Source organism: Ambystoma mexicanum, chromosome 3p (genome assembly GCF_040938575.1).
Source record: "Ambystoma mexicanum isolate Mex_15411 chromosome 3p, UKY_AmexF1_1, whole genome shotgun sequence".
NCBI lineage: Eukaryota > Metazoa > Chordata > Amphibia > Caudata > Ambystomatidae > Ambystoma > Ambystoma mexicanum.
The window spans coordinates 118,182,966-118,207,690 of NC_090925.1; the positions used below are offsets into that span (position 1 = coordinate 118,182,966).

At 49.6% G+C, this 24,725-nt stretch overlaps 1 protein-coding gene across 1 annotated transcript in view; it reads left to right on the plus strand.

Annotated features, from left to right (window-relative positions):
- The window catches only part of LOC138580141 (putative DBH-like monooxygenase protein 2), a 460,802-nt gene that overhangs the window by 343,884 nt on the left and 92,193 nt on the right, over nt 1-24,725 (plus strand). Inside the window, exon 10 of the mRNA XM_069650458.1 lies at nt 15,533-15,592. Within this exon, the coding sequence (XP_069506559.1) occupies nt 15,533-15,592 (60 nt within the window). The remainder of the gene's footprint in view (nt 1-15,532; nt 15,593-24,725) is intronic.

Below are 24,725 nucleotides of genomic sequence, written 5' to 3' on the forward strand. Positions count from 1 at the left end.
TAATGTAGACTATGAATGCCATCTATTTCATAGTACGAAGCAGGCCAAGGGCGAAAAAATGGACGCAAATGTCATGCGCCTGTGTATCAAAAAGAAGCACTGTGACTTCGCTAACTATTCGAACACGGAAGCTCTGCGCTCCCAAATCATTGCGGGCTGCAAATCTGAGACATTCCGGCGAAAAAACTCCTCCAGAAGACCCAGACTCTTGATGAGATCCTCACATCGGCCAGGGCTGAACTGGCAGTTGACATGCAGGTTGAAAAGTTCAACACATACGCACAGGCAGAGTCCATACACAGGCTGCAGAATGACAGGAGGCAGGCAGAACCCTTTTGCTATAGGTGTGGGTACGAGTACCCGCACCACGGAGCTTGTCCAGCCATAGGACAGAGGTGCTCTGCATATGGGGAGGAAGGACACTTCAAGGCGGTGTGTCGTCTAGCCAGAGAAAGAGGGCGAGACAGAGGGAGAGAAGTCGCAACTCGGTACATGCAGAGGCCTCCTCTCACAACATCACAGGCATCGCTAGCAACGGTTCCATCGCATCCATCGCATCACAGACCAAGAGAGCTCGATACCAAAGAGCAGGAGTCAGGAGATTACAAATACTAGAAAGACAAAAAAGAGAGAAGGAGGTATGTCACACGCCCTCGTGGAGAGAGGAGATCAAGGCGGCACATGAGATACCTCATAGAACAGTCACCGTCAGATACAGGAGAAGAGAATACTTATACACGTACTGGCTAAGGAAAGTTAAAGCGGATGTATAATCAGCTTCAAGCAGATGTCGATATGGGCCTGATTCATGTACTGTGCAAGTTGATGAGCACAAATACATTGACCCGGTGCACATGATCAAAGAACTCCATCCAACCTCATTTAAAGGGATAGGCAAGTTGCGCAACAAACAGATCAAATTGCGCATAGATGAAGACGTCCCATCTGTAGTGCAGCACTACAGGGGATACCAGTAAATATCCAACAGAAATTGGAAAGAGAGTTGCATAAGTTACTGCAACAGGACATAATTGAACCAGCCACGGGACCCACCACATGGATATCACCCATCATCCCCTTCCCGAAGAAGGGATCAGATGCTATTAGGTTGTGCGTAGACATGAGGAGGCCAAATCAGGCCATCAGGAGTGAGCGACACATGGCACCACAGGTCACGGACATGATACACTTGTTAAACGGTGCCAAGGTAATCTCAAAACTAGACTTGGAAAAAGGCTGCAATCAGCTAGTACTAAGCCCAGAAAGCCGAAACATTACAACTTTTGTCACCCACCTCAGGCCTTATAGATATAAGAGGCTCAGCTTTGGCGTGTCCTCTGTGGATAAATTCTTTCAAGCAGAGATTCGTAATGCCATTAAATACATACCCAACTGTATAAACTACAGTGATGGCATTTTGGTGTTTGGAACCAATGTGGAGAAACATGACGAGACTCTATCCAGGGTGTGCATGGCCTTGGAGACTGCCAATCTCACGCTCAACCCGGAAAAATGTGAATTCTGGAAAGGTACATTGAAGTTCTTCGGGCACATTTTCTCGGAGAAAGGCATGACCCCGATCCGGAAAAGGTCACAGCGCTCAACAAGACACTACCACCGGCAAATGTTTCCGAGCTCCGATCATTTCTGTGTCTCGCCAGTTATTGTATGCAGTACATTAAGATTTTGCAACAGTCAGTGAACCCCTGAGAGCACTGACCAAACAGAATGCTGTTTTCAGACAGAACAAGCCTTTACAACAATACGTGAGAGTGGCTTGCACGGAGAACATGTCTTATTTTGACGCCAATCGCAAGTCAGAACTAACAGTGGACGCAAGCCCAGTTGGCTGGGGGCGATTCTGGCTCAAATTGACCCGAATGATCCCAGTTTTGCTGCCTACTCCAGCCGAAGCCTCTCGATCACAGAGCAGGCATATTCTCAGGCCGAGAAGGAAACTCTAGCAGTAGTGTGGGCATGTGAACACTTTCATCTTTTTCTTTATGGCATTTAAAGTAGTGACAGATGATCAGGCCTTGCTGTTCCTCTACGGCAATCCCCAAGCCAAGATGCCACCCCGAATTGCCAGGTAGGGTCTCAGGTTACAGGACTATTCATTTGCAATAGTGCATCGATCGGGCAAGGAAAAAAATCTGACTGATTTCCTGTCCCGTCACCCAAGAAGTGGAAGCACCCCAGAACCCTCAGTGGCAGATCGCTATCTTCGCTATCTCATCCGGGAAGTGATACCACAAAGCATCAACCCTGTTCACCTAACACATGAAGTAGAGGCAGACACTGCGTGCCAGATAGTGTGCGAGGGACTCCGTTTTGGACAGTGGAGAAGAGCCAAAGATAGGAGTCACCTCGAGTCAGAGGGCATACATAAGGAGTTAGAGAGACTGATACAAATATCACTATCGTCGGCCTCATCATGTCAAGTATCGACTATGCAAACAGCCTCTACCTCAGTATACCGGAATACCTACTGAAGAAGCTACAACGGATCCAAAACACAGCAGCCAGACTACTCCTCAAACTATCCAGAAGAGACCACATCACCCCGGCCCTAAAAACACTACACTGGCTCCGAGTAAAACAATGTATCATCTTCAAAACAATGTGCATAACGCACAGGGCAATCTGCGGACAAGGAGCAGAATCCTACAAAAGAAAATAACAATCTACAAGCCAACGAGACCGCTCAGGTCAACCAACGAAATCCGACTGGAACAAAAACCTTACATCAAGAAGAAACTCGGAGGCACCGCTTTCTACCACTTAGCCGCGAAAACCTGGAACAACATCCCAAAAGTAATAAGGAACACTGAAGATCACCTTAAATTCAGAAAATTACTAAAAACCTGGCTCTTCAACACCAGAGACTAAAACCGAAACAACAATAAGACAAATGACTCAACAGAAAAAGACATTGACAAGCCCCTAGAACCTACAGAAGTACTCAGAGCACCAGTAGGGCTGACGCTGGACACAGGGGTCCACCTGTGAGACCCAGGGAGACGGAGGCAGCAACTCCAGCCAACCCTTACCATCCCCCACTGCCCGTACAGCCACAACTAGATACCACAGGGTTGTGGAACGGACGAGATACCACCAATCACCACACAATCGGAAGTAAAGACACTAGCAAGTGCGCTAGTCATGTGGGTGGGGGTGAGGAGCATGCAAAGTTATTAAGGGAGCGGGCAGAGGGGACAGCTAAATCCTCAAACGGCCTCAAATGCTAAAACGGGCACGCACCTCCTGAGGCACAGGGTGCACAAGCATCCCGTTGTGTAAGATTACACAAGCCCAACCGATTCAATCCAGGATAGAGATACCAACTAACCAATACCACTAACAATTTCCTTCTCTGCATACACCTCTCAAACTCCAAACCAAACACGACCACAAACCTCCAGCACAGCAAACCGCACGAACTTCACTACACTGCAACAACAAAACAAAAAACACACATAGACTCTCACATCAGCACACGACGACTACCGGCCGCATACACCCCAGGCCCAGCCGACGGAACCACCGGGCTGAGGCTGCCAACAGCACATCACTGCAATCTTGCACTTTTCCAGCCTCCGCCCACTAACCCACCTCTCCCTCCCTCTTTCAGAGCCGCTAGAGCGCCAGGGGACCACTCCGGTGGCGATGGTGCGCGGTACAAATGACCTTTTACATTAACATTAACAAATAAAAGAGGAATTAGCCATCTCAGAAGACATCTTCTTAAAAGGGCACAAAATGTTGATCCCGGCCTCGCTAAAAAGGAAAGTGGTGGAGCTCGCCGATGAAGGGCACTGAGGAGATGTCTCCACAAAACCGATGCTAAGACAAAAGGTGTGGGTTACACTCCTGGACTGTCTAGTGGTCGAAATCCTGGGAGAATGCCTGACATGCTGTCACATCACTCCAAATCGACATCCTGAACCATTGTGCATGTTGGAACTCCCAGAAGGAGTGTGGGAAGCCCAGGCAGTCAACTTCTTTGGGCCTATCGAAGGGGGGGGGGGGGTACGTTCTAGTCATCCTGGACAAATACTCTGGATACCCAGAAGCCCAGCTAGTGTCCTCGAAGGTGGCCCATCATGTCATACCCGTCATGGACCGCATTTTCACGGCATTCCCCGGAAAGTAAAGACGGACAACAGGCCTCTGTTCATGGGTCATGCCACTGTAGCCACAATCGAACAGCATGATCGAAAGATTCATGGCCAATCTAAAACTGGTTCTGCAAGCGGGCCGAGTCATGGGTCAGTCTTATAAGCAAGTTCTGTACCAATTGCTAAGAGACCACAGGATCACCCCACCCAGCTCTACTGGGAAGAGTCCTGCCGAGATCATGTTTGGAAGGGATGTACGTGAACGGCTACCCCAGGTGGGATCCCAGGAGGGAAGTCAGCCTGTGGACACTGAGCCGAGAGACCAAGATAGATTGGCAAAACAACGAATGAAAGAATACGCCGATGTGCGACAGAAAGCCAGAGAATCCAAGCTGGAGGTAGGAGAGGTGGTGACCGTAAGGCATTCAAGGATGAACCCATGATCATTACGGACAGGAAGGGCTTGATGATCACAGCTCAAGGAGACCATGGACACATCTCTCGAAACTCCTGACACTTCAAAAGATTTCCCTTAACCAGCCCCTGGAAAATGAGTCGCCGAGAGGAGCGGATGGATTAATATCTGTCAGACGAATATTATCAAGGAGATCGCGAAGATCCTGACACATCTGGTGCGGAGGACAGAGGACGATCAGAGTAAAGGGGTATCCCAGAGACAGTCAGCCCCAGACCTCTGAGGGCGAGGAACAGACCTCGTCGACTCATTGAAGAAATGGTTTGATCAGTCCCTGTTTCAGTTCATGTTAGCACCCTGAGGGGTAACTGTTTAATTTGGGGGGGTGTCATGTTGACAGTTCAGGGTATGGGGGCAGGATGGGAGTTGGGGAGGAAAGTGACAGTGTGCGGGGAGCGTGAAATGAGAAGTACGTTCGAGAAGGCAAAAGAAAAACGACGTGTTGATGAGCACAGAGGCTCCGTCTATTTATTCCAGATGCAGCGTGTCGCGCGCTATTACAATGTCAGACTTCAAGCCAGGGACCGACACACTACAAGGTATGCACCATGAGCGGCCCCTTTGCGTTTCTACCCAATCCCTGCGTCCTCCCCTCATGCACGCATTCCCTTCCCCCCTCTAATCTCACTCCTCTTTCCAATGTCCCAAGACTTCTCTCCACACAACATCTCCTCACTCTCCACCTGTCTTTTCCCATCTGTCATTCACTCCTTTTCCCCTCTCTATCAGTTTATTCCACTTTATTTTGTTCCTTCCATCTCTCTCACTTACATTACACCAGTCTCCCTCCCGCTCATCCCTGCATCCTTCCTCTCAACATGCATTACAACCCCATTCTTCCTTCCTTGCTTGCCATTTCCAAAACCCACTTAGCTGTGCTCTCTTTCTCCACCCCAGTAAATCAATTAATGTCTACATTATTTCACAGGATCGAGAAAGATAGAATTCAAAACTAATTCTCTCTTCCCAGTGGCTTGTGAGCCATTATAGTCCTAAATTGCTTCCCCAAAGAATTACATTGATTATGAGATAAAAACAAATATGTCTGAGTGTTTAAATGGTGTTTTACAAAACAAATCCCCATTTGCATCTGTTGTTTTAAACCCCAAACCGATTTTATTATTGTGAGTAATCCTTTTGCCCAGAACCTACCTGTTATGTGCCTCTGTCATTTTAACTGAAAACAGTGTTTCCTATCGTGATTTCCCCATTGCTTAAAGCATGTCTGTCGTTTGCAGTCTTAGTAAAAATGAGTGTCATTTGCATTTTTGCTTTCCTGGAAATTTTGTTTAACCTTTTAAAACCCGTTTTTCCTACTCTATTCCTCTTCCGCTACTATATTTCAATAACGGATTTCCGATTGCATTCCCTTTTTATTTTTTGATGTGTTGCATGTATTAAAATCGAGTTTCCAATTGTGTGTTAACTTGTCTGTTCTAAAGCCCCATTTGTCTTCGAGTCCAAGCAGCACAAAGTACCCTTGTGTGCTGTCCCACAGAAATTGCCCTAACTCAGTAAATACCTTTTTCACCTAGTGCAGAAAACTAAGTGTCCCATTCATTACTGTTCCCATTGTGTTTCTGAAAACCCCATTAAAAATCCGATTTTAACCTGGTTTCCCCAGTCCTTGCCACTGCCTTCCCTTCACAGCTGAGTGAAGGGCTAGCTGGGTGAGGGTTGCTGGGACTCCAAAATCGTATGTGTGCGCATGCACTTTTCTGTGGGTTGCATTCATTTTATGGTGTTTTGAACTGTTGATGGTAGCAGTGAAATTAGTATAGGAAAGCCATATGCCATACATTGATAACACACCGGCCTGTTTCCTGGTCTACTGTGATATGGGGTGCTGGTGGAGGTTGGGTGCGAGACTGTTTGGAGGCCTCCTTAAAAGAATCTGACTGTAAAAGAAAAAAGCAGATTTATTGTGTGCCACATTCATTTGCAAGAGTAAAAGAGAAAGAGATCCCTGACTTGCTTGTGCTGCATAATATATTGTGACAGTCCCTCCCCAATCAAGTATCAGGTGGTTCTTTGAAGGAAACCTTCCTACTATGAAGTGATCACCACTTGCTATATTCGCAAGATGCATGCACACACTTGACAAAGCCTGGGCATAGCAGGCGAGGAGCCAGAAGCCCTGCCCAGTGATTTGAACAGATTGTTTGCCTTTTGGCATGGCCTTCCTGCATGGGGCACAGAATGCACTGCTGGTTTCTGTCACACTTTTCACAACCCCATACACATAATTGTATAATCTCCAGGGGGGCAACATTACACTCCTGCCCCTATCGTTGAAGGAGAATGGGGGCAAGTGTCCTCTTTGCCCCCGTGTACTTGGCCCTTATGCTAGCACACCAGTTGGAAAAACACATGTTAGCATAACCTCTAAGGAAAATGTACTCTGATGTGCACACGCTAAACTGTGTATTTTCAAGGAGCTTAAAAGTTCTTTTCGAATCCTGCCACTGTTGTCTGAGGAGTAGTTGCCATTAACTTTCACAAGAACTGTTTCAAAAGAAGGCTGAAGTGCATCTTTTTCAGGGTAGCGGCAATAGAAAACAGACTCCACTTGTGTGTGCTACTCACAATGTCACAAAAGATAATGAAGATTACCCCTGCTAATTGCGCAGGGAGTCTTGATTCTATTAAAATCTAGGAGGCGAGCATTATGCTTCAACTCTTCAGCAGTTTCAACAAAAACACAAGAAAACACTGAAAAGGGTTCTCATATCACTTTTCTTGAAAACTACAAGTCCCAATGTCTCTGAAGTCCTATCCTGCTCAGTCCAGCATTGGCACTCTTCCTGTTCCTTGACTCCTCCTCTCTGTTATGTGCTCTGAACTGCATCTCTTGAACCTTTTAACAATGTCCAACCAAGAGGGCGAACTGCTTCGACTTGTCGCAGACTCAATGTAGCAGCATCATGCCTGTGCTATTCTACTTCTCTCAGGCCTTGCTACCCAACTTATCCTCGACTCTCAATTGTTCTTCTGGTCCTCCCCTAAGGATCATACAAATAACAATGTCAGGGTGGAGTCTTTGTACTGTCGTATCCATTCTTTATCACATACAGTTTAGATAGTACATGACAGGGTGGGAATTTAATGCTCGCCTCCTAGTCTGAAATAGAATCAAGACTCCCTGCGCAATTAGCAGGGGTAATCTTCATTCTGTGTCAAGACTGGAGGTGAGCATTATGCTTGTTCAAAGCTTCCCCAATACAGTCGTAGCCAAGCTTTCAATTGGCTTGAAATAAAACTCTTTAAATGTATTATCAATAGCCCAATCCGCTGCTTGCATAATATTCCGCAGAGGGGGAGGGAGGAGCTGTGAATGCTCTGGACGCCATTGCCCCTCTCACTGAATGCGCCCATACATTCTCAAGTCAATGCCTGCTATGTGCATCACCTCTCTCACCCACCTTGTTATGGTGGCTGTCGCTACTGCCTGGAAAGGTCTCCTGCAAGCAATTAAAGCTGTGTAGTGCCGGCTACTCTGCACTCTGCTGTCCTACTCTCGTATTCGTTAATGCACCTCGCTACACACCATTTGGGATTATTCAGGAAATATGGATAGTGAACTGTAGATGTCCCTGTCTTAGTCCTCCTGACTATTGAAAAGGTCACTCCTTCTGGGCCGAAAGGCTTCCTGTCAATCTCAAGTGCTTTAATGTCTGCCACTCACTTGCAAGATACTAAACATAAAAGCATTGCTAATTTGCCGGACAACTGCTTTAGTGACAGGTACCTGTCTGATGGCCAGCTCGCCAGCAGGCGCAGTACCACTGTCACGTCCCAAACTTGATTATATCTCTGCTCCGGTGGTGCTTTATACCACGCTCCTCTTATGAGCCGTGCTACCGCTGGATGTTCCCCTGCTGGGACTTCTTCGATCGGCAGATGACCCGTTGAAATAGCTGATCTGTACACTTTGATGGTACGAAACACCTTCCCATCTTGCAAAAGGTGAGCAAGAAAGTTCAATATGGCTACTATAGGGACTGAAACGGGATGAAAATGTCCCCCTCTACACCAGCTCGACCACTTGGTCCAAGTCGCTTCGTAGCTCCTCCTAGTGGATGGCGCCCAGGATTCCGCAATGAGCTCTGCAGCCTTAGACGAAATGCCTGGCACAGCCCAGCAGAGCCCAGCGTTTCTTAATATTCTGCACGCTACTAGCGAGAGAGTCCCTCTCACTCTCCCGCTAGTAGGATGAGACGACCCAGCTGGGTCCATGAGGACTCGAGGTATGTCTGTTGCTAGTTCCATTAGCGTTGGAAACCAAACTTGTGACTTCCACAGTGGTGCTTTAAAAATCAATTCTGCTTTCTCCCTCCAAAACGTTGCTAGTGCTCTGCTCAATATCACAAAGGGAGGAAATGTGTAATGCAGCTCTCCTGCCCACTTCTGAAGGAATGGGTGTTTGCGCGTTGAGGTGAGACGCGATAAGATCTGTGTGGACTGGGCCCCAAAGCTGGTTCAGATGCTGAAATACTTCGGTGATCAGCCTCCAGTCACTGGAGTCTGTCAGGTATCGCGAGTTCCAGTCGGCCACCACGTTCAGTGTCCCTGGCAGTTATTCTGCTGTCACTTGCGCCACTTGCTTTCCAGACTGCAATCTCAAAGGATCTGGTAGAGAAACCACTTGGGAAGCAGCTTTAGGGGCTGGTTGATGCTCAGTGAGCAGTTGTACATGGATTGTAATCAGTTTTTAGCCTATTTTATGTACTGTAATGGAGGGTTTTGAGTGCTTTTTCAATCATTTTTGTAGAGCAGTTTGTGCTATTCTGGTGGGTTTCTCTAGTGTTTTTGTGGCTCCTGACCCCATTTTTCTGTGCTGGCCTACATCTAGAGTGTGCAGTCCCTGGGGTGTAGTCCTTTGTATGTGTCTGGCTTTTTCCCAGTCCCGTCCTCCCATCCCGCCCACCTCCCCTGATTGGCACATCCACCTGGTCATAACTGACCTTCCCAGGGCAGCCCTCTGCTTGTGCAGCCCCTGTGGCTAAGGGCCCCAAGGCAAAGGGCAGCTCCCGCAAAGGCGGCTCCAGATTGTGTTTGCAGGTGTCAGCAGGGAAAGCCATTGTCCAGCCATCAACCAGCAGCAACCATAAGGGTAGGTGTGGCCTGGGTGGGGAGTGGAACAATCACTCTACTCCAGAAGCCCTGCCACTCTACCTGTCCTCAGACCATAGCAGACCAGGATATAAACACTAACCTGCTCAACTAGATACAATTGTGACACTAGCCTGCATCGCATCTAGATAGCATTGCGAATGTTAGCAAGTGCCACACTTAGATAGAATTGTGAATGATAGCAAGTACCACATTTAGATAGAATTGTGAATATTAGCCTGCGTCGCATCTAGATAGGATTGTGAAATTTGGCAAATGCCACACATAGAATTGTGAATGATAGCAAGTACCACATTCAGATAGAATTGTGAACATTAGCCTGCATCACATCTAGACAGGATTGTGAATGTCGGCCAGTGCCACATCTCGATAGAATAGCGAATATTAGCCATTGCCAGATTTAGACTGCATTGGGAATATTACCAATGGCACATTTAGATAGAATTGTGAATGCTAGCTTGCTTCGCATCTAGACAGGATTTTGAAGGTGGGCCAGTGCCACATTTGGATACAATTGAGAATATTGGCGTGCGTCATATATAGATAGGATTGTGAATATTAGCCAGTGCCAGATAGAAATGCGGAGATAGTCACGCGCCACATCTGGAAAGAATGTCGAAATTTAGCACATATCACTTCTAGATAGCGAGGCCAATAACCAACCCACTAAAAAATTCACCCCTCTGCATACACTTCTCAAACTCTTACCAAACACAACCACAACCCTAAAGCACAACAAACCACAAGAACAAAACAAACCACACATAGCTTCGCACAACAGCACATGACAGATACCGACCGGAAAGCACCCCCAAGCTCAGCGAACGGTGTTAACCGAACTGAAGCTGCCAACAGCACATCACTGCTCTCTTGCACTTACCCCGCTCGTTCCCACTAACTCACCCGCACCCACTTTCAATTTCAGATCTGCCAGAGCGCCAGGGGACCACTACAGTGGTGATAGTGCGCGGTACAAATATCCTTAAACAATAACATTAACATTAGCGTCACTGAAGTCCCTGACTGAAGGCAGAAGTGCCAAAAATCTTTCACCAGCTCGGCTAGCAATCTGGACTTTGTTCCTCCTAGGTGGTTTATGTACCTGACCGCTGATATATTGTCCATCCTGAGTAGAATACATGAACTCCCTCTCCCTTTCATGAATGCCTTGATCGCGAAGGAATCCGCTAGGAGTTCCAGACAGTTCTTCTTCGCTCCATTTGCCTCTGGTCTTCAGAGGTCCGCATCTCATTCCCCATCTCATCCAGGTGGCATCAGATTCCATCACTAGATCTGATGGATCTCTAAAAATGGCATGTCCATTCCAGGCGTCCATATTCTTCAACCGCCATTCCAGTTCTGTAATGGAATCTCGATCTAATGGTATTTGCTGATGGTATTTCAGGCCCTGTTGCAGGTGCCAGATCTTCAGTCTCTGGGGCGCCCAATAGTGCAAGGGACCTCAAAGATAGCTTGAATTGATGCTGCTAGCATCCCTACAATCCTGGCTAGTACTCTGATCGATATTGTCTGCTTGCTCAAGCAGCCTCTGATCTCTCATTTGATATCCCTTATCTTTCGAGCCGGTAACACTAGCAGCGCTTTTCTGGTATCTAGGACGAAAACTAGGAAGTACAGTTTTTGCGCTGGTGTGGTGTCCGATTTCTCCACGTTCACTAGGAATCCTAGGGACATCAGGAGGTTTTGTACCCATGCTGTCTGTAAACCTGCATCTCCCGATCCTCTGCTAGGAGCAGTAGGTCGTCCAGGTACATAATCATCCTGATACCCTTCTCTCGGATCGCTGCTGCTACTGGTCTCATTAGCTTGGTGAAAGCCCACGGCAGTGAGGCTAGCCCAAAGGGCATTGTTCTGAATTGCCAGAGCTGCCTGTTCCCGCAGAAAGCCAGGAAGGTCCTGAATTCCTCTTGTACTGGCATAGTCAGGTACACATCCTTCAAGTCTAATCTTGTTAACCAGTTTCCTTCTCTCAGGGACTCTCTGAGCTGGTGTATCCCTTCCATCTTGAATTGGCTGTATATAATCCAGCCGTTCAGCTCTTTTGAGTTCGTGACTGGTCGCAGTTTCTCTTTCCTGTGCACCAGGAACATATTGCTTACGAATCAAGGGGGATGATCTGCACCTCTCTATGGCTTCTTTCCCTTCTAGCTGGCGTAGTTTGTGATCTAAACTCTCTTGTTCCACTTGCGCTAATTGTAGTTGGTGCGGCCAGTATGTCCGTACGGGCTGTTGGATAAATTCCAACTGCAGACTTCTGACGGTTTGCAGAACCCAGGTATCACCGGTAATCGCATAACAATTGTCCCAGAAAATCACTGTTCTCCCCCCCCACTGGTGGGTATTTTGTGACTCTCACCTGTTGTAAAGCTTTGGCCTCGGCCAGCTCCCCTTCCTTTGCACCTTCTCTGAAATCATCCTCTGGCCGGAAAGAAAGAGTCCTGTTGCTTATTTTCCCAGTTCTGTGCTCTGGGGTTCTGGGGTCTTCTTCCTCCTTGAAAAGACTGGCTGCTCCAAATTCAGACATTCCTTCGTGTGCTGTGTGCCTTGTACCAGAATCTGGTGTCCACGGCTACGTTGACTAAGATGCTTATATATAATTGTCCTTGTAAAGGATAGGACTACAGAGATATTGAGACTTGTAGTTTTCAAGAAAAGAAAAGTGATATGAGGACCTTTTTCAGTGTTTTCTTGTGTTTTTGTTGAAACTGCTGAAGAGTAAATAAATAGAAGTTGAAGCATAATGCTTGCCTCCAGTCTTGACATAAAATGGAGAAGGAAAAGCATATAAGAGCATGTATGTGAACAAGAAATACACACATCAACACGGAGGCATGCTCAATGGGTTCAGGGGTCATTCCTGCTATTCTTTTCAGAAGTCCATTTAACAGCACTCATTTCAATATTCGCTCTTGTGGAATTCATCAGTAAAAGTAAAACCTTTATTTTGGACACTAAAGCATTGTTTTCACTGTAATTCATTCTTGCTGCTTTTGCTCATCACCCTCAAACAAGGGAATTTTCCTAGAAAGACTCATTAGACATTTCTGTCCTGAACAAAGTATGTGTGATGGATGGAACTTTGAATTAATCATAACCCCTGGGATTGCGCCGAGCCTCTTTCCATACCACTGTTCTTTGTTTTTTTTGCCTGTCTCCATTATAGATATGAGGTGAGACATCTCCACTTCCATCTTGGCACGGCCACCCGAAGAAACTGCTTGGTCACATGTTATGGGGAAGGGAGAAGAAGGAACTGCTACCAGTCTTGCCCTTGATGGGCTTTGCAATGCTTCTGGGTGTGCCTCTAAAGGACATTTCCTAGTTTATGAATTGCCCCCCCACCACTGGAGCTGAGAACACTACCATAAGCTAAGGGTACCTGACTATTTCGGCCTTTGCCAGCACCGGAGCACCCCCCTGTCCTCCAAGCTTACTGTAGCCCTCTTCAATACTCATCCCTTGCTGTGAATCTGTGGCAAGCTCTAAAGCCCACCAAAGTCAATGAGATCTTGAAGCATGATGCCAACTAAATGCACTGAAGAGGCTAAAATGCCCTGGGTGCTTATTAAAATGCCACCATAGAAAAACAATCCTGCCCCCTCTGGTCACTAAGAATGGTTCCAATGCTAAAAAACACGCCAGCATCTGCGTTTGTTTCAAATGAATAAGACTATTTTCACGTAGACGTATAAAAAAAGCCTCGGTTTGGAACCTGGTCAAGACCAGGCGGATCCCGTTATAATCCATTATAAATAAATTCTGCCTCCAAAGCATATTTCCAGGTGGCGTGCACATGTCCACAAGACTGAGTGGAAAAATGAAAGCGTAAAAGTGAGTTTGTCTCTCGCTTTCCTTGTGCTCTCCGCCTCGTGGACATTTGAGATTGCGTACAGGGGACCCCACAGCATGTACATTCTGGTGGTCTCCTGTCCTGCATGCAGTTACCAATGTTTGTAAAAGAAGACTGCAGGCCTGATTTAGAAAGCCTTTTTTATTGGGGGTTTCTCCATTGAAAATCAGGCCCTCCATGTCTTCTCCTTCCACTGTCTTTCCTGCGGACTCCCATCCCTTATTTAATTCATATGTGCAACAAATATACTTTAGCTTAACCCACCGTGGATTTGCTTAACAGCCTGGATACTAACCCATAATTCAGAGTTTACTAACCGGTGTGATATCAAATTGTTAGTAATAAAGGGTGACCAGATAAAAAAAAAGAAAATAAAAACGACACAGGCTTAGAAGTAGAACTATAGTCTGTAGTCCTACTTCTATGTCGCTGGCATGTTACAGCGGTATGATCCAGGCACACACCTCTCATTGGAAGAGAGCGACCAGGGAGAGGAAGGGGGGGAAATTGGGGGCGTTGGTCCCCCGATTTCAGGATTTCTGAATCAGTTCCTGGCAAAAACCGGGGCTGCAGCCACCCACTCATCCAATCCCGGGACAGGGTTCAATCAATCAATCAATCAATCAATCTCCTACTGAAATAGCACTCTTTCACTGAAGGCATCATGACGCTTTAATGGTTCCTTAATTTAAAAACCTCTCGGGACCCCGGGACGGAGGCGATTTCCCCATATTGTCCCAGGAAAACCAGGACGTCTGGTCACCCTATACCAATATAATGTTACTCGCTAATAATATCACACCACAGAAATCCTACAGAATTAAATTACACTGTCGAAATAATGCAAGTGCTATTGAAAGAATGTATCTTGCACCCTCCCTTGAACCTCTGCACTCTTCCCCTGGCTACTTCATGCCAATAAATGCAAAGTGCAATGATCAGCACAAAAGGCTCAAACTGTTGCTTTTGATGATGATTATTTTTAAATAGTGCAAACAAAGTTGTGATGCAAGGGAATGTTGTACAAGGGCACACAGGATTAGGGTACAATAAAATGGATGAATTCGAATTATAGGATGCTAAGGGTATGCTTCTAAGGGCATGGGGAGAGTTAAAGAGTTACAGGCAGAGGATGACCCTCCGGGAAGTAAAAGCAGAGCCCTTCTTAATTGATGTGTTGGTGGACCACCAACTGTGTTCCTGAAGGAGCTGCATTCATGCGAGACCCACACAATCCTATGAGATTCACACAATCTCACCTTTCTAAATGCATTGCTGAGTCCCTGGGTCTACATCACTGATTCCCTGCCATAACTACTTCTGCCCCTTCAAGCATGAGTTACAAGGGTTAAAGCCTGTTATGTTCTTTCAACTCCCGATCGCTTTGTTTCAGGGACGGAAATAGTTTGCAACAAACAGCGACACGAGTTCAAAAACAAGCATAAACCTGAAAAACTCAAGCAGCTAGAAAAGAAAGACAGAGTCTCCACAACTGGTAGCACGTCACGCTGCATTAGCCTGAACGAAATGTTAACAGGATAAAACTATCATTACCTTCCCCACGAAACAGCAGGCTACCCAACCTACTTTGGTTTGATGGATGGGTTAAAAGGTACATTTTGGCTCCGATCTGGATTCCAGGTAGGCTTTGCTTTGGGGAAGGATAAGAGGTCATTGGATTAGGGCAGGATACCCAATAAGGTTTGGACTGGATCCCAAGTCAACGTTGGTTAGAAACTGAAGTACCTCATTACCACATACAAAATCCATATATAAAATGTGACATTGTGGTTTTGTGATATTATACAAGATTACGGAAAGTCTTGGTACCTTGCAATGCTGTATGCTTTTGTGGTTTCACTATTCTATGTATAAACTGTATCAAGATTGTAGCTGGTCGATTAATAAGGACATCTTCTTCCCTTCCTCTAACAGGGAGATGAGTTGATGGTGGAGTGTACCTACAACACAATGGACCGATCCAACATAACATTCGTAAGTACTTCTTCTCACAATAATGCCCTTTCTTTCAGGTTATCGAAGATGTGTTCACTGAACCAACTAATAACATTGAAAAATGTACCAACCCAGAGAGGAAGAATGATCTTTAATGCATTTTGACTGAATTCAAGAGCAATTAGAAAGCAGAGTGTCCGTCGGGATTTGCGAGGACCAATCAGGCAAATGTGATCTCCACAAACCTTGGTTAAAATGTAAGAGTTTTAGAGTTCTGGGTAGAAAGAGAATATAAAGTTGCCTTATATTTGTCAAATAACTTTATTTGGCGGAGGGCCATGAAAGTCAGCACAACAAATACAATCAGTAAAAACGAAAAAGACCATACATACATTCACAAATAACCGGTATGCAGTGTTAATAACGAAAAATAAATCACCACACACATTTTAAACAACCCCTGAAAAACGACAAAAAGTTGAATATTTTAGTAAAGGTATATATGAGGTGGGGTAAGGGATTAAAAGGGGTGGGAGTAGTTGGGGGAGGGTACAAAGGCTATATAAATATCAATATGGGGCTGGAGGGATTCCCCCAAATAAAAGAAATGTATTCAGGTGTCGTTTAAAATATATGTCGTTATTTAGGGTGTTGTTATAAAGACATGGAACCCAAATAACCATAGGGCAAGAACAAACAATAAAAATAGATATGAAAATAAGAGATAAAAAAACCGCGAGGACAATAATCTATAGCTACGGTTAATGTATCTGCAATGCAGTACAGAATATGAAGATCTTCTTCACCATGCTCTAAAGATATATTTAGACACAATAAAACCAGTTGGGCTGTTGTCTATAAAACAAAATGCTTCCCTGGTGTTCCTAATGTCAAATTGTCGGCATTTAGGTCTCAGATAGCTCCTTCTGTGTGACATATACAAGGGGCAAATCAGAAGAAAATGCTCTATTGAGTCAACCCTATTTGTTGGGAACCCATGCATTACACAATACCACCACTGGCAAGATTCCAAACCTGATTCTTATAAATAGAGACCTTAAAAGCATAGGTCTCATCACATCTAGATATATTTCATAACCCCTAACAGACTTACTCTCACAATATGATCTCAAGGCTCTCAAAGTCTGAGAAGTATTTTGAAGCTCTGGGTCAACCTTCTTTTTATTTATTATATTTATATAGCGCTAGACCAAGGCCCGTAGGCATAAATACTTTTAGGTCTAGCGACAGAGCGTTCCAGCAACTTGGAGAGACATAGGGGAAAGACCCCTGGGCCATTAGCGTTAATGTAGACCTTGGAACTTGCAGAAGACATGTGTTATTTGATCTAAGAACCCCCCAGGCAGGAAGCTAGGAGAGTATGTTTGACAAATAACTGGGATGTTTGCCATATAGGCCCTTGTGCGTAATGCACAGCAACCAAAAGGAAATTATACTGTTCATGGGTAGCCAATGTTAGGCCCTCCTAGCTGCTGACACATGGTCAGTTCTGCGTAGGCCCCCAATGACACACAATGCATTATTTTGAATAATTTGTAAGCAGGTCATTTTGCCTTTGCCAATGTCCTGAAGGAGGCAGGAGTGATAATCTAATCTTGCCCCAACCCGTACGATGGTGGCACTGTTAGTAGAATTGTGAAAAGGTCTAGGTTGTGCCAGAAACTTTAGGTAGTACGAGGGATCCGAGACCAGACTGTTGACATGTGCCTTCATGTTGAGTTCCTGGTCTAGAATTATTCCCAGGGTCTTGACTTTGGGAAGTGCCACAATGGTACAACTTGCAATCAAAAACAGCTGATACTCAGAACTCAGCTTGCGTAGCTGGGGTGCCGTGCCAGCTATCATGAGCACATTGTTGCATATGCAATGGATGGGATCACACAGAACCACTCCAAATCCAAATAACCAAACCAAATCAGGAAGATATCAAAGTACTGTTTTATTAATAATTATCTAAAACGGAGTTTACAACGAACATCAACGGACGGACGCTGAGGTTCTCTCAGCGATCTTCACACAAATCATAGCTTTTATATCAAAAATACATCAGAGGTGACATCATATTACGTGGCAATAATGAAAAACCTACGAAGGGCCGGGAATAGTTTTAGGGGAACATCTAAATATACTTTCTATAGGAACTAAGATTGTAATTGGCTACCCACTATCAGGTAGACAACATATGCCTACCTCTAAAACATGTAATCTTCAGAAACATTAGATATATAGTTTCTCATTGGTTTTCAAACTATAAGGTCCTTCGTTATATGGACCACTTCAATTGGTTGCCACGCTTGTGCGAGGTCTGGAACGTTCAAGCCCAGACCCAGGTGCAAGGAGATGGGGCATGACACTACCTCCCCACACAATTAGCCCATTATCCCTCATCGCCCATGCCTTCTGTCATGAAGATTATCTTTGAACTTGGCCTTGCAACGTATCTTTGTCTTTCAGAATACATGGGACTGAGAGCACTCACTATCGTGTTCTGGGACTCCAAGTTCAAACTCTATTTTCATCCTTGGCTCATGTGACATAAGACCATGATTTGGTCAATTGTGCAGGTTTTAAATGCTTTTAATGAATTCAACTTGGCACTGGTGTTCTTTCTTTGCAGCTTAGAAAGGCATGAGTCATTCTTCGCACGATCGCTCCTTTCCAGAATAGATAGCTGACCTTGGCTGCTTCAGTCTTGACTCCAGACCAGACAACCTCGCTATGCAGCTCCACGATTCTACATATTCTTTCGAAGGGAGGCTTAATAAATCAGTGCCACTCCACTGCCCTTGACAAGAGTACGGTCAACTCTACAAATTTTGTATCCTACAGGAACCGCTAAAGAAAGTGCTCCGCCGGCAGCTGCATGCAACCATGTTTCTGTGACTGCACAGATGTCGATTTCTTGGGCAAGGAGGACATAATAAGCCACTCCCATGGAGTGCTTGACTAGAGATCGAGTGTTCAGCAGCATACATTTAAACATTCTAACTGGCCCTTTGGTCGCAGACTGTTGAGCATGGATAGCTTGCACACAAAGCATATCAGGCATCTCCCAGTAGCTTGCCTTGACTTTATGCTTGTCGAAAGGTACGACATCTACTGGACAATCCCAAAGATCAATATAGCCTAGTACTTGTACCCATGATTTAAGATGTAGTGACCATTTCAATGACGATCCACCAGTCTGTCCCATTAAATCAATAACAGCTTGTGGAGGTCCTCACTACTCCATAATCTCACCCAGTACAAGACTTGCATGAGTGCTACCACATAAACACTGCTAACTAAACCTGTTCCCTCATGAATAAGGGCAGTTGATGTTCCTGACAGGAGGCTACATTTTTCTTTAAAAGCCCATTCCCTGTGGTACTCAGCTTGTTACAATTAGAAATGCCCCAAAGTTCAGCGCCATACAGGGCAGCCTGCCTGGCCTGTGCTTGATAGACTTGCACGAGAGTTCTCACTGTACCATCTCAGTGGCTATATGAACATTCAGTAATAGCGCTACTATATCTCGCAAGGGTGCTCCCTGCTCTTGCGAGTTGCTGAGCTGAGCTGCAGGAAGTAACACATCGGACGCCAAGATAATCATAGTGATTAACGTGCTCTTTACTTTTGTTGTTCATGCTCAACTTTCATCCCTGTTTTTTTTCTTTTTGTACAGAAGGGCATGGATTTTGTCTTAGCAGGGTAAATACATAAGCCTTTGTCTCTAAAGAAAACTGGGTTTTCGGGATTGAGACAGTTTGAGATATCAAAACGGTGTCATCTGCGAATAATTGAAGGATCTGTGGGAATTCCTAGCAATCTAGATATTAGATCATTCATAAGCAGTGAAAAGAGTGTTGGGGCCAAAATGCAAAGTTGGCGTATGCCCTTTCGAATTTATATAGGTGGTGTGGTATATCCAAGCGATACCATCTTTTAGAAGGTGGATAATATGAATTTGTTTATACAAATCAATTGTTAATGCATTTTATGTTATTCTTAAGCTCTGTAAATCACTGATTTCTATTGCCAAATGAACGGCTCTTCATTTGTCAACCTCAGAAGGATGAAAGGCTTATTCAGGTCTATCATGATGCAAACCCCAAGGTTTGTTAAAAGATCATGTAAAAATACACTTCTTTCCCTTAGTTATACAACAGGTGCAATAATGTATTAATCTTTCATAACACACTTAGGGGTCGATTCATGGAATTAATGTGCGCCAAAAATTCCCGCGCAGAGGTGCCAAAACGTGCGAATCGCAGTAAAAGTGCAAAAATCGCAGTGCAAGTGCGAAATCGCAGGGAAACCAGCACACATCGATTCATGGAAGTCCGTGCGCGAGAAAAACATTGGATGTGCGCTGAAAATGTGCGCCGCGCACGCCGCCGCACAGGTCATCCAACAGCATGTGCCACTGCGAAATCGCACATAGCGCGGTGCACATCACAAAAGTAGGCGGAACACGGGGCGTAACACTCGGAATGGGGAACAACACGTGAAAATATGGGCGTCACGGGGGAAGTTCAGGAGGCAAGTGCGCGGAACGCCCACACGCTCGCCTACAACACGTATTCATGCAATCGAATAGGGCAAACCAGCGCACAGTCAAAGACGTGCACAGGGCCAAACAAGTACGGCACAAGAAAGCAGGCGGTAGCGTCCCTGCGCATGAAAAAAATGTGCGTCAAAATGTGCAATACCAAAAAGCACCCATATACAGCCATGATGAATGGTCCATACAGTGGCCCTCTAGGACAAATGAGGTGCAAAGGGGTACCAACAAACACGGAAACCCGCTGTGTGAAAAATAGCGTGTGTGTGTGTCCCTGGGTGCGCGGGAAGTTCCACACGCGACTGGCCTGGGTACGTGTACTACGGGGTGCGCGGGAAGTTCCACACGCGATTAGCCTGGGTACGTGTGTTTCGGGGTGCACGGGAAGTTCCACACGCGATTGGCCTGGGTACGTGTGTTTCGGGGTGCGCGGGAAGTTCCACACGCGATTGGCCTGGGTACGTGTATTTCGGGATGCGCGGGAAGTACCACACGGGATTGGCCTGGGTACGTGTACTTCGTGTGCGCGGGAAGTACCACACGCGATTGGCCTGGGTACGTGTACTTCGGGTGCGCGGGAAGTTCCACACGCAATTGGCCAGGGTACGTGTATTCCGAGGTGCGCGGGAAGATTCACACACGATTTCAGCAGGGTACGTATATTTCGGTGGTGCCGGGGAATGCTACACGTAATGTGGCCATGTGGGTCCTCCCAGGTGGTTCCCACTACACCCTCCACGGCCCCTGCAGGCAGCCCACACCACAGGGGACTACTCTGCACCCCTGCTCATATCCCACAGGCAACCCATCCACCATGGCCATGACCCCCAGCCAACCCACATGTCACCTTGCACTACTGATCACAAACATATGTCTCCAGCACCCCCACCCCCCAGCCACCAAGGGCACCCTCCACCAGGCACCCACTCATGTCTCCCTGCACCCCCACCCCCCAGCTACCAGGGGCAGCCTCCACCAGGCCCCCACTCATGTCTCCCTGCACCCCCACCCCCCAGCAGTGCAGGGGCATCCTCCACCAGGCCCCCACTCATGTCTCCCACCACCCCCACCCCCCAGCCACCAGGGGCAGCCTCCACCAGGCACCCACTCATGTCTCCCTGCACCCCCACCCCCCAGCAGTGCAGGGGCAGCCTCCACCAGGCCCCCACTCATGTCCCCTATCACCCCCACCCCCCAGAGGCAGCCTCCACCAGACCCCCACTCATGTCCCCTATCACCCCCACCCCCCAACCACCAGGGGCAGCCTCCACCAGGCCCCCACTCATGTCCCCTGTAACCCCACCCCCCAGGGGCAGCCTCAACCAGGCCCCCACTCATGTCACCTATCACCCCCACCCCCCAGCCACCAGGGGCAGCCTCCACCAGGCACCCGCTCATGTCTCCCTGCACCCCCACACCCCAGCAGTGCAGGGGCAGCCTCCACCAGGCCCCCACTCATGTCCCCTATCACCCCCACCCCCAGGGGCAGCCTCCACCAGGCCCCCACTCATGTCCCCTATCACCCCCACCCCCAGCCACCAGGGGCAGCCTCCACCGGGCCCCCACTCATGTCTCCCTGCACCCCTACCCCCCAGCAGTGCAGGGGCATCCTCCACCAGGCCCCCACTCATGTCTCCCACCACCTCCACCCCCCCAGCAGTGCAGGGGCAGCCTCCACCAGGCCCCCACTCATGTCCCCTATCACCCCCACCCCCCAGGGGCAGCCTCCACCAGGCCCCCACTCATGTCCCCTATCACCCCCACCCCCCAGCCACCAGGGGCAGCCTCCACCAGGCACCCACTCATGTCTCCCTGCACCCCCACCCCCCAGCAGTGCAGTGGCAGCCTCCACCAGACCCCCACTCATGTCCCCTATCACTCCACCCCCCAGCCACCAGGGGCAGCCTCCACCAGGCCCCCACTCATGTCCCCTATCACCCTCACCCCCCAGCCACCAGGGGCAGCCTCCACCAGGCCCCCACTCATGTCCCCTATCACCCCCACCCCCCAGCCACCAGGGGCAGCCTCCACCGGGCCCCCAATCATGTATCCCTGCACCCCCACCCCCCAGCAGTGCACGGGCATCCTCCACCAGGCCCCCACTCATGTCTCCCTGCACCCCCACCCCCCAGCAGTGCAGGGGCATCCTCCACCAGGCCCCCACTCATGTCTCCCAGCACCCCCACCCCCCAGCAGTGCAGGGGCATCCTCCACCAGGCCCCCACTCATGTCTCCCACCACCCCCACCCCCCAGCATCCAGGGGCAGACTCCACCAGGCCCCCACTCATGTCTCCCTGCACCCCCACCCCCCAGCATTGCAGGGGCAGCCTCCACCAGTCCCCCACTCATGTCCCCTATCACCCCCACCCCCCAGCCACCAGGGGCAGCCTCCACCACAGGCCCCCACTCATGTCCCCTATCAACCCCACCCCCCAGGGGCAGCCTCCACCAGGCCCCCACTCATGTCCCCTATCACCCCCACCCCCAGCCACCAGGGGCAGCCTCCACCAGGCCCCCACTCATGTCCCCTATCACCCCAGCCCTCAGGGGCAGCCTCCACCAGGCCCCCACTCATGTCCCCTATCACCCCCACCCCCAGCCAGCAGGGGCAGCCTCCACCAGGCCCCCACTCATGTCCCCTATCACCCCCACCCCCCAGCCACCAGGGGCAGCCTCCACCAGGCACCCACTCATGTCTCCCTGCATCCCCACCCCCCAGCCACCAGGGGCAGCCTCCACAAGGCCCCCACTCATGTCCCCTATCACCCCCAGCCACCAGGGGCAGCCTCCACCAGACACCCACTCATGTCTCCCTGCACCCCCACCCCCAGCAGTGCAGGGGCAGTCTCCACCAGGCCCCCACTCATGTCCCCTCTCACCCTCACCCCCTAGCCACCAGGGGCAGCCTCCACCAGGCCCCCACACATGTCCCCTATCACCCCCACCCCCCAGGGGCAGCCTCCACCGGGCCCCCAATCATGTATCCCTGCACCCCCACCCCCCAGCAGTGCAGGGGCATCCTCCACCAGGCCCCCACTCATGTCTCCCACCACCCCCACCCCCCAGCAGTGCAGGGGCAGCCTCCACCAGGCCCCCACTCATGTCCCCTATCACCCCCACCCCCCAGGGGCAGCCTCCACCAGGCCCCCACTCATGTCTCCCTGCACCCCCACCACCCAGCAGTGCAGGGGCAGCCTCCACCAGGCCCCTACTCATGTCCCCTATCACCCCCACCCCTCAGCCACCAGGGGCAGCCTCCACCAGGCACCCACTCATGTCTCCCTGCACCCCCACCCCCCAGCAGTGCAGGGGCAGCCTCCACCAGGCCCCCACTCATGTCCCCTATCACCCCCGCCCCCAGCCACCAGGGGCAGCCTCCACCAGGCCCCCACTCATGTCTCCCACCACCCCCACCCCCCAGCATCCAGGGGCAGCCTCCACCAGGCCCCCACCCATGTCTCCCACCACCCCCACCCCCAGCAGTGCAGGGGCAGCCTCCACCAGGCCCCCACTGATGTCTCCCACCACCCCCACCCCCCAGCATCCAGGGGCAGCCTCCACCAGGCCCCCACTCATATCTCCCTGCACCCCACCAGCAGTGCAGGGGCAGCCTCCACCAGGCCCCCACTCATGTCTCCCACCACCCCCACCCCCCAGCCACCAGGGGCATCCTCCACCAGGCCCCCACTCATGTCTCCCACCACCCCCACCCCCCAGCAGTGCAGGGGCAACCTCCACCAGGCCCCCACTCATGTCTCCCACCACCCCCACCCCCAGCCACCAGGGGCAGCCTCCACCAGGCCCCCACTCATGTCCCCTATCACCCCCAGCCCTCAGGGGCAGCCTCCACCAGGCCCCCACTCATGTCCCCTATCACCCCCACCCCCCGGCCACCAGGGGCAGCCTCCACCAGGCCCCCACTCATGTCCCCTATCACCCCCACCCCCCAGCCACCAGGGGCAGCCTCCACCAGGCACCCACTCATGTCTCCCTGCATCCCCACCCCCCAGCCACCAGGGGCAGCCTCCACAAGGCCCCCACTCATGTCCCCTATCACCCCCAGCCACCAGGGGCAGCCTCCACCAGACACCCACTCATGTCTCCCTGCACCCCCACCCCCACCCCCACCCGTGCAGGGGCAGCCTCCACCAGGCCCCCACTCATGTCCCCTATCACCCTCACCCCCCAGCCACCAGGGGCAGCCTCCACCAGGCCCCCACTCATGTCCCCTATCACCCCCGCCCCCCAGCCACCAGGGGCAGCCTCCACCGGGCCCCCAATCATGTATCCCTGCACCCCCACCCCCCAGCAGTGCAGGGGCATCCTCCACCAGGCCCCCACTCATGTCTCCCACCACCCCCACCCCCCAGCAGTGCAGGGGCAGCCTCCACCAGGCCCCCACTCATGTCCCCTATCACCCCCACCCCCAGGGGCAGCCTCCACCAGGCCCCCACTCATGTCCCCTATCACCCCCACCCCCCAGAGACAGCCTCCCACTCATGTCTCCCTGCACCCCCACCACCCAGCAGTGCAGGGGCAGCCTCCACCAGGCCCCTACTCATGTCCCCTATTACCCCCACCCCTCAGCCACCAGGGGCAGCCTCCAC